Below are 19,734 nucleotides of genomic sequence, written 5' to 3'. Positions count from 1 at the left end.
CGAGGCGCCCAGCTGCTCCACGAGGACCTCCCCGCTGGCGGTCTGCAGCCCGGGCACTTAAAGCCTGGTGTCGGTGGAGATGAGGCGTTCAGGGACCTCAAACGATATAAAAGTGGAGGGCTAATGGGAAAAAAAACACGAACGTTTGGATTTTTGTCATGCAAACCTGAGGGTTTCTGTAAATTCAGCGTCGAACATATGCTTTTTTAACATTTCGTCAGTTTCAAATGGTGAGAGAACATGCACATTGTTTTATGAGCTCAGTTGAAAGCTGGCAGTGGTTGAAAGGCTGTTGTATCTTATGAATTGAAAGTTCACAATCATGTTTTGCCTTTCCTCACCCCCCGCGCAGCATTTTGATTTCTTAAAGCAAAGCAGTGTACTCCACACTGATGCATGGGTTCTGCACATCCTCAATATGATTATATTTTCAAGGTTAAATTAATGACAAGACTTGCTTCCTCAATGTTTTTAGCCCTACTATGGCATCATACTCGTTGAAGCCCAGTAGTCATCTGGTTTTCAATTAAGTGTATTTATATTTTGCAAAATCGCAAGATATAATCGGTAAAAGTGGTGGGATAATGTGTGATAAATATCAGCCACAATGAAAGGAGGGGTGCATAAGTCAGTGGTGACTATAGCAATGCCGTATGGTTCATTGCAGGGGTGGGCAATTATTTTGACTGGCAGACCACATTTCTTTTTCAAATTTTATGTGCTTGCCAATGAGGTATCATGGAAATTGAAGAAAATGAAAATTGAAATCTAAATATTTACATTTTTTGGCATTCTATTTCAACTTTAAAATCATTAACGACCATAGAAATGTACTGACATTATTTTGTATGTAATCATCTGTACAACATTAAACAAAAGGAAAAAATGAGGAGTTTCTAAATTCGATATTGATTGAAAACATTTATTAAAATATTCAAAGAAAATAGTTTTGCGGGCTGGATAAAAAAGCAAAACGGGCCAGATGTGGCCCGCAGGCCGTAAAATACCCGGGTCTGGTCAAGTGACAGTGGCATTGAGGAAAAGACAGGAAGCAGAGCTGGAGGTTGCAGAGATGGGAGGATCAGGATCAGGGGCGAGTCCATCAGAGGGACAACACATGTTAGATGCTTTGGAGCTAAAGTCAGACGGGCAAGATTGAGATGGTTTGGACATGTACGGCGGAGGGCCCGTTAATATATTGGTTGAGGAATGCTGAGGTTGGAACAGCAGGGCAAAGAGAGCCAAAGAGAAGATTTATGGATGGAGTGAAAGAGGACATGAAGTCAGTTGGTACGAGAGTAGAGGATGCAGAGAATGGGGTTGGATGGATGCTGATTCACTATGGTGAGTCCTGAAGAAGAAGATAAAAGATATAATAAGTGGACATTACTTGCTTGCTACTTGACCTTGGGGCCATTCACTCTCTTGCTGACACAATTTAGAGGGTAAAAGATGATATGAAGAACATTTAATGGTGATGCTTCGTTAGTCTGACTGATACATAAACCCCTGGAGAATTTTGCACCTTGCAGTCGACCTTCAGATGCTGGCTGAGTCCCTTCAAAAACTTCATATATCATAAATACGAAGAAATCTTTTACAACATCAAGGTCCATTCTTAAAATGACGGGAAGATGTAATCTTGTCCTTTATACACATTTATTATCAAATGACTTTAATCTGGCTCAAGCTTCAGAGTCTTGCACCACAATTTGTTTTGTAGTTTATTCAATTTTGAACCTTACAGCACGTACAAATAGGGTAACAGTATGCTGGTGTGAAGATCTTGTCAATATTGGAAAATAACAAGACAATGATGCCATCTAGTGGTGTTTTTTAGTTCTTATAATAGATATCCCAACTGGGCTCAAAGCCTGAGTGGGGAGATCTGCAAAAAAAAAAACCCCTGTCATACCTTCATTTACCCTTCATCTAAATTAAGCATGTTTAAATACACAAACCTATTCAAATCTTTACAAACTTGGCGAATTCTGAATCATCCCTCATTTTAATTTCAATTCTACTTTTAGCACTCGTGTTTTTTGTTCTGCATCTGATTTCAACTACTGGGATTATTGAGGCAGTTTAAAATGACCTTATTTGTCCACCATGTGAGTCATCTGAAGGTAATATGGATCATTTTACATCCTTGGAGGGGAGCATAGCATGGCGACTTGAATTACCTTCCCCTCAGCTCATCTCCTGGTGAAAAACCCAATTTCCCATGCAGTGATGGTGCAATGTGCTGAGCTTGGTGATATCAGGGCTCCACTACGGTGGAGGAGGGTAGAGCAGACATGCTTACTGCTTCCCTTTTAGAAATCATCATTTCAGCAGGATCAATAGTACGTTCCATTCCGTGGCTGGCAAGGTGTACCGCCTCCATCGGAGGGGGGGAAGGGGACTGTGCGAACAATCCTACTGAGGCAGGTCTGAGAGGCACATGCAGAGAAGGTGAATGATGGCAACCCTACATCTGGCACTATGATCCTCCTTTACTCTACGATGCAGTCACTATGCAAGACCAGTGGGTGGATGACGTCCCGAGGACAAGGTTGCAGTTTCATGCAACGCGATAAAGACATTTTACCAGTTTCGGTCTTCTGGCTGACTCACAAAGGTTACTTGAGACGAGTAAAGACCTGCAGCAGAAGAAGCCTCCGTAAAACCCTATTGGTGCCTTTTTTTGAGTTCTCCCACATCTCTTTGACAATTGGAGGGTGGACACTTCAATGTATTTCCACTGTAGGTGAGAAAGCATCTCATATTTCAGTGGATTCCTTTCAATTTAAGCTCGGTACAGTTGAGCTCGGTAAAGCAGCAATTCCTCACTCACAGTTGGCAAAGATGTGAGCTACGATTTGTTGGGCATTCTAACACTACAATGCAGCGTTCAGAGGCGACGAGTTCACAAGAAAAGATTCAGGAAGGCAAAAATATTTCAAATACTAATATTTATAACATTCCTCCTTTTTGACACTGTATCATTTCAATAATAATGATCCCAAAACAATCACATTTCCAGAATGACAATGCTGTAAAACTGCAATTTGTAGGATTTGGTAACAAGTAACATTTCTGGTCAGAATACATGTTTTCAGTATGTATGGCGCTACTGTGTTGTAGCGATGACTGGTTGCAGGATTTGAGTGAGGAAAGGGCATCGGTTAAATGAGGTGCACCACTGCGGGACAGACGGATGGGGCAGGGTATGTGGTGCAGTATGAGCATCCCCTCTGCTCAGATCACTGCTCATTTGTCAAGTTGCCTTTAGACTTCAATGGTGCATTGCTGATAAAACACACAAAAGCAGTGGAAGAGCAAACCACCAGTAAGGGCAACCCAGGCAGAGGAGTATATTCTTCGTATATGGGCATCGTGATTTTCTCAAGTAAAACCACTCTGCACTACCAGAGAGTATATATAATTAAGAGTTTTTGCGTTTTTTTTTAAAAAAATTTTTATTGAGGAACATATACGCAATTTGGCATTTCCAGTGTCAAAGGTACTGGATCATTAAATCTACCCTGAAGCACTAGAACTGTTAGTTGTTGTTATATTAATACTGGATAAGAGAATTTAACAGAGCTGATTTTTTTCCAGTATGAAAGTCAAAGTGACTTTGATAACTGTGTTGTAAACAAATATTACAATTCACTTGTTATTTGAAAACACACATTCATTTTTTTACCATATATCATGTAAGATGCAGCACATAGGAGTACATTCTCCTAAATAAACTATTACCCACAACATAAATCTGTACCGCATAAATCAGACAGAAAACATGCTCTATCTTGATCTATTTATCGAAAAGGGAAAATAAAAAAAAAAAGTAAAGCTTTTTCAGATAATAATTTGAATATGTATAAGAGCTGATGAAAACATATGATTAAAGATATTTTTTAATCTTATCCATTTTATAAATGTAATCCAAATAATGACAGCATGGCCTGCTTTAATCGGTTGACGGAATTTGGAGTTATAGGTTTGACTTGCTCTGTCTGTCCATACATATGATCTGCGACGTGATAGTCCCGATACTGTGGCACTTTATGAAGCCAGAAGATGTCACAATGTTTTGACTTAGTTTGTTTTTTAATGTAATATAGCAGTAGAGAGGCAGGCCTTCATAAAGCATCTTTTGGACCAAGGCAACTGATAAGACCTTGAAGTAACCTTTCTCTCTGAACTCCGGCAGGCTGTAGGCCATCCTCAGTGCGCAAAGGTCATCTGTTACCATCCAGGACACAGGCTGTCCTTTTTCATTCCTCACGCAGAAATTTGGTAGATGGCGAATGAAGGCTCTCGTGAGGTTGTAGGTTTCCTCAAATTGTCCATCAAATGAATTCTTTGTCACAATTGCAGCTTCGGACTCATTTAGAGGGGATATCAGGTGGGACAGGCTGAAAAAAATACACCAGAAATGATGATCAGTCATTTGTTCATCTATAGTACTAATCATGTGCACTTTGTCGTGGGAGACTGGCACCAGTCCCGATAAAAATTGGGCGAGAGGCAGGGAGCACCCAGAACGGGATGCCAGTCCATCACCGGGCCAAATGTAAAAGAGATGAACAGTTATATTATGTCTTGCTCACTGTAATGAGTCCACTCTCTCCTGGTCTGGAAGCATGTAGACGTTACAGACGCCGTATTCAAGAGGATCAAATCCATGAGAAGCAATGAGCTCTTTTACAAGGGGAAGGTCTGAATTTAACACGTCTGTAAGAGAAACAAATGCACACTGTTTATTTTAAAGACTGTCTCCTCAGCCATATCTTTAAACAAACATCATAACCCCACAAACACAAACAATAAGAAAAAGGAAAAACACGCAGCAAACATTGAGTCACCAGTCAAACAGTTAACAGATAAATTACTATCAAGGTTGGTTTATTTTCTTTACTGTATGAGTGCAAGTGTTTAAATACGTCAGATAATATAATGTACAAAAATGCCTTAAATGGCCTGGAAAAAGTAATCATTTAACAAAACATAAAGGATAGGCTCTTTAAAATAGTTGAAATATATGGTCATACTGAATTTACATTAATATCAGCATAACACAATCACAAATATCTTTCTAAATACACCCCAGATAGTAGTTATAGACGTATCCTTGTTTTTCTGGGCTTAGTATGACCATTTTGTGAAGATTAGATAACATATAAATTTGACCGGCAATGGATTTTTAAATGAAAAAAAAAAAAAATTGAAATAGCAAATTTGTGATGTAGTTCTTTCACACATACCCCTGAACTGAAATTTACTCTTCCAGTTTACAACTCTCTCATCATTCAGAAGACGTCTGAGACTTTTATGATTCTTGCTGAAAAAGGTGCACATGTCACGGAGCGTGTCTGCCGGGTCGCTGCTGAAACACTGCAGAGGCAGAGAGGAAATCAACGGGACTTGAACGAGATCTTCATCTGTCGGATTTTTTTCTTTCATACCTCGTTTTGCCGGAAACAAACGACAGTGTTGAACATAGGCCAAGCGTCGACACATATCTGAAGACGACATGCGTTGTTGTAAAGCATGTGGGAAACCCCTCCATGAACCTGAAATGCAGTTAATAAATAAAAATATAGAAATATATATAAGAGACCAACATTACATTACCTTGTCCTCTCTGACATCAATACATTCACAAAAACAACATCCAATGCAATATTCAGTCGAACACGTCCACCAGATTTCTAACTATCAGCTTCTCAGAAGACATTTGGAAACAGAATTACACTGTAGGATGCTGGAAGTTCCTTTGAAAGAATAGTTTTAAGCAATTTCAGGTCCTCGGTAGATGTCAAAAAGATCATTTTCTTTTTCTTCGCGATGCAGTTGTTGCTTTCAGGTTGTTCTTTTAAGCCTGACAGTGGGATATTTAAAGGGTTTCTAGGTTGCCACACCTAAGAAATAATTAACATGCACCTCTAATTCTCATGTAATTATTTGCCTTGCATGTTTGTTGTTATCCCCCGCTTTGCAACATTTACTGACTTTTTAGCTGTCGCTAGCAGACAAATCAAACAAAAAATGTTCTATTTTTTTCCGACAATGACACCAACAGCAAACATGGAAAACAATCAGGATACCTTTGGGTCAATAGACCAAAGATTTTAGCTTGTAATTTCTATCCTCATAAGGTCTTCTTCGGTGTAAATAGCAAAATTTACCAACGGCATTTTCAACTCATAAATAATAAAGCATGAAATTATGCTACAGTGGTTTGCGGTTCTGCCTCACAGCACACACAAGTCAAAGTTAGCTTTATTGTCAATTTCTCCACATGTACAAGACACACAGAGGAATCCAGAGTAGATTTCTCATGATCCTACGTTTAAATAAAATTAGCAAAATTATTATAAAGTGCAACTTAATAACGTGCACAATAAACAATGTCTCTTGGTCAATATTGACTGGGGGCCTATCTGTGTAGTTTGTATGTTCTCCCTGTGTCAGCGCAGGTTTCCTCCGGGTTCTCCAGTTTCCTCCCACGGCCCAAAAACATGCGGGAGGTTAATTGGAGAGCCTACATTGCCAAGACTTGCAAATGGTTGTATGTCTCTATGTGTCTCTATGAACCCCACCTCTCGCCCAGTGATAGTGGAGAGAAGCTCTGGATCCTCCTCAACCCTGAGTGCAGAATAAGGGGTATAGATAATGAATTCATGAATACATGAAAGAATTGTTCTTCTTCTTCTTCTTCTTCTTCATCGGCTTTTCCTGTCAGGGGTCGCCACAGCGAGTCAACTTTCTCCATCTAACCCTATTCTCTGTATCCTCCTCTCACACCAACTACCTTCATATCCTCTCTCACTACGTCCATAAATCTTCTCTTCAGTCTTCCTCGAGACCTCTTGCCTGGCAGCTTTAATTCCAGCATCCGTCTACCAATATATTCACTATCCCTCCTCTGTGCATGACTGAACCATCTCAGTCTGGCTTCTCTGACCTTCTCTTCAAAACATCTAACATGTGCTGTTCTTCTGATAGACTCATTCCTGATCCTATCCATCCTAGTCACTCCCAAAGAGAACCTCAACATCTTCATCTCTGCAACCTCTAGTTCTGCCTGCTGTCTTTTGGTCATTGTAACAGTTTCTAGTCCATACATCATCGCTGGTCTCGCCACTGTCTTGTACACCTTTCCTTTTATTCTGGCTGAAAGTCTTCTATCACATAGAACCCCTGACACTTTTCTCCACCCATTCCAACCTGCTTGGACCCGTCTCTTCACCTCTTTTCCGCACTCTCCGTTGCTCTGGACTGTCGACCCAAAGTACCTGAAATCCTCCAGCTTCTTGATCTCCACTCCCTGTAGCCTCACCGTTCCACCTGAGTTCCTCTCATTCACACACATATATTCTGTCTTGCTGTGACTAACTTTCATTCCTCTCCTTTCCAGAGCATACCTCCACCTCTGTAGATTTTCCTCTACCTGTTTTCTGCTTTCACTACAGATCACGATGTCATCCGCAAACATCATGGTCCATGGGGATTCCTGTCTAACCTCATCTGTCAGCCTATCCATCACCATTGCGAACAAGAAGGGTCTAAGAGCTGATCCCTGATGGAGTCCCACCTCCACCTTGAACTTCTCTGTTACCCCTACAGCACACCGTACCAGTGTCTCACAGCTAACATACATGTCCTGCACCAGTCTAACATACTTCTCTGCCACTCCAGACTTCCTCATACAATACCAGAGCTCCTCTCTTGGCACCCTGTCATATGCTTTTTCTAGGTCTACAAAAACACAATGCAGCTCCCTCTGACCTTCTCTGTACTTTTCTATCAGCATTCTCAACGCAAATACTGCATCTGTGGTACTCTTCCTAGGCATGAAGCCATACTGCTGTTCACAAATGCTGACTTCTGCTCTCAGTCTAGTTTCCACTACTCTTTCCCATAACTTCATTGTATGGCTCATCAACTTTATCCCTCTAAAGTTACCACAATTCTGCATATCCCCTTTATTCTTAAAAATAGGCACCATCACACTTTGTCTCCATTCTTCAGGCATCTTCTCACTCTCTAAGATGCTGTTGAATAATCAAGTCAGAAAATCTACCGCTGCCTCTCCCAGACACTTCCACACCTCCACAGGTATATCATCAGGACCAACTGCTTTTCCACTCTTCATCCTTTCAATGCCTTCCTCACTTCACTTTTAGTGATTTGTGCTACTTTGTGGTCTACAATAGTCACCTCTTCTACCCTTGCCTCTCTTTCATTTTCCACATTCATCAGCTCTTCAAAGTTCTCTTTCCATCTTCCCATCACTCTTCTAGCATCAGTCAATATATTTCCCTCTCTGTCCTTAATCACCCGGACCTGTTGTACATCCTTTCCATCTTTATCTCTCTGTTTCGCCAACCTGTATAGATCATTCTCACCCTCCTTACTATCCAACCGAGCATACAAGTCATCGTACGCCCTTTGTTTTGCCTTTGCTACCTCTATCTTTACCTTTCGCCACATCTCCCTGAACTCCTGTCTGTTCTCTTCAGTCCTCTCAGTATCCCACTTCTTCTTCGCTAACCACTTTCTCTGTATATACTCCTGCACTTCCTCATTCCACCACCAAGTCTCCTTATCTACTTTCCTTCCAGATGACAAACCAAGTACTCTTCTACCTGTCTCCCTGATAACACTAGCTGTTGTTGTCCAATCATCTGGAAGCTCACCCTGACCACCCAGACCCTTTCTCAACTCCTCCCTGAAAACCATGCAACACTCCTCCCTTTTCAGCTTCCACCACTTTGTCCTCTGCTCTGCCTTTGTCCTCTTCATCTTCCTTGTCACCAGTCATCCTACAAACCATCATCCTATGCTGTCTGGCTACACTCTCACCTACAACTACTTTGCAGTCACTGATCTCTTTCAAGTTACCTCGTCTATACAAGATGTAGTCTACCTGCGTGCTCCTACCTCCGCTCTTATAAGTTACCCTATGTTCCTGTTTTTTTCTGGAAAAAGGTATTCACTACAGCCATTTCCATTCTTTTTGCAAAATCTACCACCATCTGTCCCTCTGCATTCCTATCCTGGATACCAAATCTGCCCATCACTTCTTCATTCCTTCTATTGCTTTCACCAACATGTCCATTGAAGTCTGCACCAATTACCACTCTCTCATTTCTGGGAATATTCTGCATCACTTCATCCAACTCATTCCAGAACTTCTCTTTCTCTTCAGATTCACATCCCACCTGCGGGGCATAGCCACTAACAACATTGAGCATCACACCTTCAATTTCCAATTTCAGACTCATAACTCTATCTGACATTCTTTTCACCTCTAGGACGTTCCTAACAAACTCCTCCTTCAAGATAACTCCTACTCCATTTCTCTTCTTGTCAGTACCATAATAGTACAACTTAAAGCCTGCTCCTAAGCTTCTAGCCTTACTACCTTTCCATCTGGTCTCCTGGACACACAGTATATCCACCTTCCTTCTCTGCATCATGTCGACCAACTCTCTACCTTTTCCTGTCATAGTCCCAATATTCAAAGTCCCTACTCTCAGTCCCAGACTCTTTCCTTTCTTCCTCTCTCTCTGCTTCCGAACACGCACTCCTTCTCTTCTTCTTGTTCTTGGACCCACAGTACCCAATTTCCATTAGTACCCTGTTGGTCATCAGTACCAATGGCGGTCGTTGTTAACCCGGTCCGTGACCGATCCGGTATGGTATAGTTATGGTTGACTCGCATGTTTGGTTTTGGCAAAAGTTTTACGCCGGATGCCCTTCCTGACGCAACCCTCTGCATTTATCCGGGCTTGGGACCGGCACAGGGAGACACTGCTCCGTGCCCCCCCAAGGCAGGCTTGGAGAGACATAGGCCAGTGCCGCCCTGTGGCTGCATTGAATACATGAAAGAATGAATAATAATAATAATAAAAGAAAGAAATGCATGCACTTCAATGCACACGTCACACTATAGTAGGACTGACTATGAATTAACATATTTTGAATCTGTGTTAGAATTTAGAAATGAAAGCAGAAATTAATATTAGAATGGTTTGTGCAGGATTATCATCTTTACCCCTACATCTCCGATGTTAAACGGCATTCCCAGGGGATTATATCTTGAAATCTTCATCACTAAGGAAACCATCAAAATACAAACTTGTCTATAAAACTGTCGCTCAGTTTTTTTTTTTATGTTGCATCTTATGAATCCAGACCTCACTCATACCCCTGTGAGGAACTGATTTTCTCCTTTTATTACAATGCTGATTTTTTCTTCCTGTTGTCCTATTAACTGTTAATAAAGTTATCGCAAAACACCTTCAACCATCTTCTGCTGCTCATCCTGCACTCAGGGTGGTGAGAGATGCTGGATCGTATCGCAGCTGTCACCAGGCGAGAGGCAGGGTACGCTTTAGACTGGTCGCCAGTCAATCGCAGGGCCACATGCAGAGGCAGACAACCATTAAATCAATTTTTCCCAATTCACCTGCTGTATGTTTTTGGACTGAAGAAGGAAACTGGAGAAAAGCCACACAGACAGAGGGAAAACACGCAAACTCCACACAGAAAGGTCCCCATTGTCAGAACCGAACCAGGACACAAAGCGCTAACCACTGCACAAGACTTTTTACTTCAAAAAGGTATTGTAGGAATTCACAAAACAACTGCTTATATGACACATATTCACCTTCTACGTTTCATCACATAAGATCCAGCAATTGATTATGAAATAAACCAATGCCCATGGGAAAAAAATGTACCTTATAAATTAAAGAGATAATACTTTATTGTTTATAATGGAATAATTTGAACACAGACATGTCAAAAAACACACCTCACAAACACACCAAAATGGGGAAAAAAGACATGTGAAAGGAAAGGCTTTGAGAAAAACAAGTCATTGGGATTACTAAGAAGCCCCGTCAGAAATGTACAGCTTTTTCAAATCCTATTTTGTATATGAAGAAAGCTGATGGAAAAAAAAAAACAACATACATTCAAAGATCTTCCCTCAGCTTTCCCATTTTACAGATGTAATCCAAGTAATGACAACATGGGTCAAGTTGTTGCTTTAATTGGTTTGGAGTTATAAGTTTGACTTGCTCTTTCTGTCGATACATGTGATCAGTGCAGTGGACGTCCCCATACTGTGGCATATTTCGAAGCCAGAGGCTGACACAATATCATGACTTCGTTTGTTTTCTACTCTAACAAGGCAGTAGAGAGGCAGACCCTCGTAAGCCATCTTTTGGATCAGGCCATACGATAGGACCTTGAAGTAACCTTTCTCTCTGTATTCCGGTAGACTGTAGGCCATTCTCAGCGCACAAATGTCATCCGTTATCAACCACGACACGGGCTGTCCTTCTTCGTTCCTCACGCAGAAATTTGGTAGATGGCGAATGTAGGCTCTCGTGAGGTTATAGGTTTCCTCGAATATTCCATCAAATGCATTATCTGTCACAATTCCGGCATCGGACTCCTTCAGCGTGGAAATCGGCAGTAAGGAGAGGCTGGTCGGGAAAGAAAAACAATTTAAAGAGAGGAAAAAATAAACCAGAAATGATGAGTATGGATATCAGTCTTTTGTTCATCTGTGGTGATGATGTTGTGCACTTTGTCGTGGGGAATTGGAGTCAATCCCATATGAAATTGGGGCGAGAGGCAGAGAGAACCCAAGACTGGATGCCAGTCTATCATCGGGCCGAATGTAAAACAGACAAACAGTTATATTATGTCCTACTCACTCTAACGGGTCAGTTCTCTCCACTTCTGGAAATAAATAGACATAACAGACGGCACTATCAAGGGAGTCGAATCCATGGGAAGCAATGAGTTCTTTTACAAGAGGAACGTGTCTATTTAACACATCTGAAAGGGAAATAAATGCACACTTGTCATTTTTAAGTCACACACACAAACCAAAATAAAAACAGGCAGCAGACATCAAGTCTCCAGTCAAACAGTCAAATAATAAGTTAACAAGCAGGTTCTTTTTTTCTGCCTTTTTTCTTTACTATAGTAGTTTAAACTTTGACACAAGTTCGACTATAACATTTCCAAATATAGATTAAATAGCCTGGAAAATGTAAAAATTCTTTCAATTAAAAATATCGGGCTGTTTTTTGAACAGTTAACAGTTAATTTTCCAGAGAAAGTAAATTAATTTAGTTTTGCTTGAGAATAAAAGGTGCAGAGTTCCCAATGCATGAAAATAAAACTAATATAAAACTCAGACACATCTGAACACATTCTGAATTCACATAAACATAACAGCTAATGATAAGCATAACGCACAAACATCTTTCTAAAACATCCCAAATAGTCTTGGTAAAGGTTTCCGTGTCATTCGCTGGGCTCAGTATGGCCAAAGGGACACATTTGATGATTAGACAACATATAATACTTGATCAAATGCATTGAAAGGGCATATTATGATGAGGTTCTTTCAAACATACCTCTAAAGATAAATCTACTCCTCCAGTTTACAACTCTCTCATCATTCAGAAGACGCCTGAGACTTTCTGGGTTCTTGCTGAAAAAGGTGCACATGTCACGGAGCGAGTCTGCGGGGTCGCTGCTGAAACACTAGGGAGTGAATCAAAAAGACAAGTAGGAGAAGTCAACAAGCCATCTATGTCCTGAGGACTTTTTCTTTCTTTCTTTTCTGTCTCTTTCTTTCTTTTCTTTCTTTCATACCTCGTTTTTACGGAAACAAATGACGGTAGTGAACATAGGCCAAGCGTCGACACATATCTGCAGACGACATGCGTTGTTGTAAAGCATGTGCGCGACTCCTCCATGAACCTGAAATGCGGTGAATCAATAAAAATATAAAAATACAGCAAGTACAAGAGACCAGCGTTACAAGTGCCTTATCCTCTCTGATATCAATACATTCACAAAAATAATAACATCAAATACGATATGCAGTGGAACATTTCCACCAGATTTCTAACTTTGCTTCTCAGCCACGAAAATTTTAGAACCTGAGAGCCAGGCTGAAATAGAAAACATTCGTAAACAGCAAAATTACGTTGTAGGACTCTGGGAGTTCCTTTGAAAGCATGTCTTTTAGCAAATTCAGGTCCTCGGTAGATGTCACAAGGATCATTTTTTCTTTCTTCGTGATGCAATTGTTTTCATGGTTTGTCGTGCGATGGGCATTTTTAAAGGGTTCAACAGTTGCCACCTCTAACACATCATTGGCTTACACGTCTTTGGACAATTATTTACTTCACAAATTTGTTTGTAACGGTCTATGTGCGCCATTTACTACATTTCTTACTGTCGCTAGCAGACAAATCAAACAGAAACTTTTTTTTCCGGCAACAAGACAAATAATGAACACAGAAACCACCAGGATACCTTTAGGAGATTAGACCATAGATTATAGCATGTAACTTTCATGGGACACAAGATCTAAGATGATCTATACAGGAAAATCTGCAAACGCCATTTTCAACTCACAATTAAATAAGAAACAATCACATTTCAAAGGAATGCAATTAATAATTGTACAGTGGTTGGTGTTTCTGCCTCACAACAAGAAGGTCCCTGGTTCAATATTGACAGGGAGCCCTTCTGTGTAGTTTGCAGTCTTGTTCCTGTGTCAGCGCAGGTTTCCTCAGGGTTCTCTACTCTCTCCCCGCGGTCCAAAACTATGCAGCAGGTTCATTTTGGGTCCTGAAATTGCCAATATGTGTCCCTGTGATTAACCAGTCAAGGGGGAACCCTGCCTCTCGCCCAGAGACATCTAGGATACTGTAGGCTCCAGACCCTCCTCAACCCTGAGTGCAGGATAAACGGTACAAATAATGAATGAATAATGAATAAGAAAGAAATGTATGTACCTAATGCATATTTCCCCCTATAGCAGGGCTGACCATGAATACAATGAACAATGTACAATTTTGTCATTAAAATTGTAGTTCAATTATTTTTCCCCAATATACAGAGGAATATTCTAATGTAAATTTGGCTAAATTCCTCAGACCTAAACAATAGGCATCTGAAAAAGTATTGCAAGTTTCAACAGTTATACAGATAAGTGGAGAATGAGAAAAAAGTATGTGAAAACAATAATAAGAATAAGAACAACTTTATTTATCCCGAAGGAAATTGTTGTGCCAGATTTCAAGCATATCATAACAATAATGAATAATAGTAGGAAATTGTATAAACAGTATAAGATTCCTATCCAAAATATTATGATTTTGATTTGGGATGGAAAAATAGGATGTAATTGATATCAGGTGCAGTTTGATGCTGAAATTTTAAATATAAACAGCAGTTTGCTCTAGTGGCTCTGACAATTATGTCATTCTGTTATCTATTTTCATCCTCAATGTTGTCATTCTGTTATCTTTTCCTATCTTTCTTATTATCTTCGTCCTTTTAAGTGTCTCTTCTATTTATATTTATATTCACATCTATTGATATTGATATAGTTATTGTTGCGCTGCTGTGACAAAAAAATGTCCCCCTATGGGGATCAATAAAGTATTATCTTATCTGATAATCTAAGAGGCACTTGTTGAATTGTTTGCATAATAGATCTCACATTTCAACAAGAGATTAATGTATTCCATTTTAACATTCATTTTGATTGTATTTCAGATGAAGTACATTTTAATAGACTCAATGAAAAGGAGTTCCCCTGCTAAGACTGCTACTCATGGAATTGTTGACATGTTCCTTTTTCTAATCAATACACACCCTAAACGCACGTCAAGCAGTATTTAGTCACTGCATTGGTGATGGGCCTGACCTTTTTGGTCTCAGATATGGGCATGTATGCAACCAGTCAATTACAACTTTAGCCGATTACTATGGATATTTTGCATCTCCTAATGACATCAATTTTTCGTAAGATAAGGAAAAACATGGAAGTTCTGCAACTGGAAAGACAGGTGACTTCCAGGAAAGGTTGGCATGGGTGTGAGAGATGTGAAACCTTATGCTTAAATGACCGAACATGATAGAAATGGTCAGAAATGAGATGGCTATGGATGCTACCCCAAAACACTGTCTAGGGAGGTCACAAGGATAGAGCTATGTACTATGTACATAGTACATTTGTGCATCTTAACTATCATCCGAGCTCCCTGACAGCGAAAATGGGAGAACTGTAAAATTTACTTTAAGACTGAAAAGAGGACAAATAGATAAAGGGGTTATTTGTCGCTTTAGGAAAGACGGTAAGCTGATTAAAGGGAATGTATAAAGAACCTGGTGAGTCGACTTTGGGAACATTTCAACAGACACAGGATACAAAAAAAAAGACTGAAGCAGTAAAAGGAGGGAGAGAAAACAGCTGTTTCAGGTTAACCAGAACACTTCTGGGATACGGTGAATACCCCTCAGAGACTGACCAGTCTCAGAGAAGAGGTAAAGATGTTTCAGAGGGACACCTACGACAGCGCCTGCAGATAAGAGTCCTTGAATTCCAACCTAAATATTGGCAAAACTTAAACCATTGAGAAACTATCAATTTCAGCTAACCCCCTAAGAAAAGAAAATTCAAGAAGTGGCGAGGAAGACTGAAAAAAAAGAATATGCCCGGGCACCAGATGATAACGCTGAAAAAAGGCAAAAGCGAGTCGTCTAGACAACCATGTGCTCTTGCAGGGAAGCCAAAGAAATCATCCTGAATGTACTTGCAGTCTTAAGGGACACATGGTGCAACTGAGTCTTTCAACTGAGGAGCAAGGTGCACAGATGGACCTTATCACAAGTTAGACAGGAATCCCTGCTTTGTCAGTATTGAGATGACAAGAGTGGAAAAAAACAAGGCAGCTTCTGACTGGATAGGCTAAGCAGCTAAAAGAGCATATTTGGTATGGAATAGGATATAGTAAATAAGCCAGAGGCCGGGAGTAGATGATCAGTGATGGCCATCAATCCGTGAGACTCTAATTCACCCTAGGTGAGTAAAGGATAAGCATCAATTTAGATTTAATTATGCCATGTATTTGTTGATACAATTACCTTAGGTAGCCATGGAACTACCTAAGTTAAATTGCTAGAACTGCCACTGATAAGAATGCAGTTTAGCAATACAACCTAAACATGTGTTTTTATAAATGGGTCAAATATTTGGGGTTTTGGGGGGAATTCAATGGCCAACAGTGGCTTTTATTACCGTTGTATTCCATTTGAGGCAGACGTCTTTATGACAACACCGTACTAAGCTCAAAAATGCTTAACAAAAACAGGAACATTAAGATAAATAGCAGTAAAAGGACAGGGGACAGCATATAGTTGAAGCATTAGTCTGAGTGCATCATCCTGCGAAATTGCAAGCGAATGCTTGGAAGTGCCTTTGCATGTTCACCAATATTGTTTGTTCATGAATTAAGAAAAAAAAAAGCCCTATTCTCAGTTGTATTACCCCTTAAACACAAAAATTCTTCAGGGAATTCTAGACAAAACCACTGATTATTTATATGTAAACGGGACATTTACTGTCAAGGACTGTCTAAGAAAATTAGAATATTGTGATAAAGTTCTTTACCTTTTGTAATGCAATTAAAAAAACAAAAATTACTTTTTCATGATATTCTAATATTTTGAGATAGGATTTTTGAGTTTTCTTAAGCCATAATCAGCAATATTAAAACAATAAAAGGCTTGCAATATTTCAGTTGATTTGTAATGAATCCAGAATGTATGACATTACAGAAGATAAAGAACTTTATCACAATATTCTAATTTTCTGAGACAGTCCTGTATATTCATTAATTATCTATATCTTATCCTGCATGCAGGGTCCCGGGACTCTATCCCAGCTGTCATTGGTGAGACGCAGAGTTCATCGCGGATGGATCGATCACAGGGCCACATATATGGACATACAACCGTTCACACAGGATACAACACTCAATTGATTCCCTATTAATAAAGGGAAATTAGGGTCTCTAGTTAACCTATTGCATGTTTTTGATCTGTTGGAGGACACCCACGTAGAAACAGGGGAGGAACATGCAAACTATCAAAATTGAACCAGGAACAATTAACACTGCGCCAGCGTGCCGCTTCAAACACACATCACTAATTGATGTTTCCCGGTTGCAGTTTCCGAGCTCGGGCTGATCTGTGCCTTACAATATGCTTTGCTGAAACACTGCTTTGGAGAGCAGACTGGCCGCTGCTGACACTGACAGCTGACAAAGCTACTAGACATTCAACACAACCGGGACGCCAGCTGTCACATCAGACACTCAGCACAATGTCAGTGCTTCAATACATTTTTACCATGACTGGTCTTTGCTTACATTTCACATGTTTACATATTGATCGCACTGAACACCTCAGACACGTTTGTAAAAAATGAGTGCTGATTCTGGGGTTGGGAATTTTGAATTGTTTGTGAGTCAATCTACAGCTATGTTTTTTTTTTTTTAAAGCTTTGTTTCGAGAGTTATATTCATTGCCCTTCGCAATGGGAGGAATTAACCCAACTTTAAATAAATTGAGGTCAGCAAAGACGCAATGCTGCAGTTATATATACTGTGCCCCTTCTTTGGAAAAATTTGAATTTCATCAATAAGTCTCGCTCTTCATGCCCGAATAAGCAGAAGAAGATGGCATTTTGTCAAGTTTACTTATTGCTTGCTAAAATATGATTTTCCCATATCCCCGGGAATGTGCCTAATAAAACTAAAATTGCATTAGTTTGCTCAAATAGTCTGGTAAATTCACCTGAATATGTTTTTAGAAACTAATTCTGTTATTATCTGTGTTCAAAAAGGGACCTCAAAGCTACATCTTCGGGCGTCAGGCATCACTCAACCCAGTTGTCCTGGTTGTCAGAGCTCTGTTGTGAATAAGACTGAAATCATGCGCAAACGAAGCAAGTTGCTGACCTTGTGAATCAATTTGTCTATTATCTTTTCCAGACAGATCAATGAAGCATACAAATGGGTGGTAAATAGCACAGAAAAAAACATGCTTAAAAATTCACAAGCCAAGACTCATTGACCCATGTGTGCCAGGTGTGTACAAGCGGTACAGGTATTTTACAGATAAACCATTTCCCCCTCATCCGTGTAGCTTTTCACACCTTTAAGGACAAAAGTCGGCGGTCAAGGTGGGAAACAACACCAGGAACACAAAACAAGCACCTACTTCTCCTAGCCTTAAATGTGAATAATATAAATGGCTGAGAGCTATTTAAGCACACACAGACACACACACACATACACATTCTCATTGAACTGCAACGCTGACTCGACTCCATCTCCTTAACACGTTTCACAAGCCTCTGAAGGTATTTACGAAATCTCCCGTAGAAGGGACAAACAAACAAATATGAAGAAGTGAAGAAGTGAGCCGGAGGAGGTGATTAACTGACAGTGTGCAGGTAAAGCGAGGTATCCTAATTGAACGTGTAAAAGGGCCCCGCCTCATGGCTTATTCATCACAAGGGATGCCATTACTGAAAATGGCGTGGGCTATGTGAGATATGCAAGGGGGGGTGGGGGGCATTCTCCCTGGTGTCATCGAGTACAAAGCAGAGGACGGATGCTGTGAGGCTCGGAAGACTCTGCATGCAGTCGCAGCGCCGAGTGCAGAGCTTACATGCAGCGAAATATTGGCTCCCAGCTGCCAGGAAGTAGTACTGCAGTTCTTGCATGATTTAAAACAGTAATTCATTTTGACACTAACCGATATGGACAGTCTCAAAGCTGACCTCCGAACAGTAATAGTTGCACCAGTGAGTGATTTTTGCTGATTCCGCATTCCAGCATTGGCTTAAAATAGAGGTAATGCACAAATGCAAACATCAACATGCATGTAGGAGTATTAGAACTGGACTTGCACATAGGTTTAATAATAAATGCATGCAGCTGATTTTAGGCTGGAGGACAAAGCACTGCCAGGTTCAGCTGAGGGAGGGGGCTGAAAAAAAAGTAATGTAAAAAAAAAAAAAGTAGATGGAAAAAAAAAAAAACTCCTCTCTCCTGCAGTGGGAAGCATAAAGCGCTGCACTGCTGCAGAAACCAGCCAAGACTGCTCAATGCACAGAATTTTTAATGGACATTTTAATGAACAGCATCAATGAATGCTTAGGACCTGTACAAAAATTTGCAGAGAGAGAGGTTCAAGCTCATTGGCTGACTACATGATGGATGATACTTCTCTTACAGGATTGTGCCACACATAAAAGACACATTTGGTTGGGTTAAGGTATTTCTAGTTTTTAGCGCACTGCAGAGCAGCCCCAGTGGAGCATTGCATCTTGGGTGACCAAATGTAGGTAACAGGGATTGCAGATTAAGGAGACCTCACCTCATCAAAGGTGAATCTGTCGCTAAGATGTCACCCTTTGTGCAGCCATGAGCGAGTAGTCGAAAAGTGGCCTCAGGATAGTGACATTTCTTACTTCATTACGTGATTACTCATTTGTCTCAAAGTGTGGAAGAGACAGATGGTAATAATTCTCCTGTGCACCGCGCACCTTTATTTTTCATTTACTTTGGTAAAAATGTCCAACTTTGGCTTGAAAATATGATAACTATTATGACAATGAGAATCATCCAAATTTTAATGTCTCCTCAGGTGACACATCATCACCTTGACATGAGATTTGAATGAGATTTTTTTCGCATCGTGGGGGTATACATTTTCGAGTTGTACATCTATCTTCAACGAGTACCCCAGGACATCTATTCACACGCGTCCGGATTAAATTAGCTTTCAGAGATACTGTAACAAGTTTTCAAAGCACAGCAAGTAGATGGCCTCTCT

The 19,734-nt window shown here is 40.3% G+C and overlaps 2 protein-coding genes across 3 annotated transcripts; both read right to left on the bottom strand.

Moving 5' to 3' along the window:
* Window positions 1-2,942: 2,942 nt before the first annotated feature.
* LOC147214225 (glycine N-acyltransferase-like protein Keg1) lies at window positions 2,943-6,716 on the bottom strand. 2 transcript variants are annotated; one of them, XM_086141747.1, is made up of 5 exons: window positions 6,594-6,716; window positions 5,457-5,564; window positions 5,256-5,385; window positions 4,602-4,725; window positions 2,943-4,406 (listed from the first exon to the last, which is right to left on the bottom strand). In XM_086141747.1, the coding sequence occupies exons 2-5, from the start codon at window positions 5,541-5,543 to the stop codon at window positions 3,983-3,985; spliced, it is 765 nt and encodes a 254-aa protein (XP_085997873.1). In that variant the 5' UTR covers window positions 5,544-5,564; window positions 6,594-6,716; the 3' UTR covers window positions 2,943-3,982. The 2 variants fall into 2 exon arrangements, with proteins under 2 accessions (XP_085997873.1, XP_085997872.1); XM_086141746.1 differs by lacking the exon at window positions 6,594-6,716 and adding an exon at window positions 5,745-5,845.
* Window positions 6,717-10,640: 3,924 nt separating this feature from the next.
* On the bottom strand, window positions 10,641-13,165 carry LOC147214224 (glycine N-acyltransferase-like protein Keg1). Its single transcript, XM_086141745.1, has 5 exons — window positions 13,019-13,165; window positions 12,682-12,789; window positions 12,441-12,570; window positions 11,730-11,853; window positions 10,641-11,495 (listed from the first exon to the last, which is right to left on the bottom strand). The coding sequence occupies exons 1-5, from the start codon at window positions 13,094-13,096 to the stop codon at window positions 11,069-11,071; spliced, it is 867 nt and encodes a 288-aa protein (XP_085997871.1). The 5' UTR covers window positions 13,097-13,165; the 3' UTR covers window positions 10,641-11,068.
* Window positions 13,166-19,734: the final 6,569 nt, after the last annotated feature.

This window comes from Fistularia commersonii, chromosome 34 (assembly GCF_037954325.1).
Source record: "Fistularia commersonii isolate RoL2024-O1a breed Wild chromosome 34, RoL_Fcom_v1.0, whole genome shotgun sequence".
NCBI classification, from domain to species: Eukaryota; Metazoa; Chordata; class Actinopteri; order Syngnathiformes; family Fistulariidae; genus Fistularia; species Fistularia commersonii.
This window is presented reverse-complemented; position numbering and strand designations above follow the sequence as displayed.

Excerpts from the sequence above, each read along its gene's own strand:
- LOC147214224 (XM_086141745.1), bottom strand. The coding sequence starts at position 13,096 with ATGATCCTTGTGACATCTACCGAGGACCTGAATTTGCTAAAAGACATG. Across the intron at positions 12,790-13,018 it reads AACTCCCAGAGTCCTACAAC|GTTCATGGAGGAGTCGCGCA; the intron begins GTAATTTTGCTG and ends ACCGCATTTCAG. Across the intron at positions 11,496-11,729 it reads GAGAGAACTGACCCGTTAGA|CCTCTCCTTACTGCCGATTT; the intron begins GTGAGTAGGACA and ends TTTCCCGACCAG.
- LOC147214225 (XM_086141746.1), bottom strand. The coding sequence starts at position 5,822 with ATGATCTTTTTGACATCTACCGAGGACCTGAAATTGCTTAAAACTATT. Across the intron at positions 5,565-5,744 it reads AACTTCCAGCATCCTACAGT|GTTCATGGAGGGGTTTCCCA; the intron begins GTAATTCTGTTT and ends ACTGCATTTCAG. Across the intron at positions 4,407-4,601 it reads GAGAGAGTGGACTCATTACA|CCTGTCCCACCTGATATCCC; the intron begins GTGAGCAAGACA and ends TATTTTTTTCAG.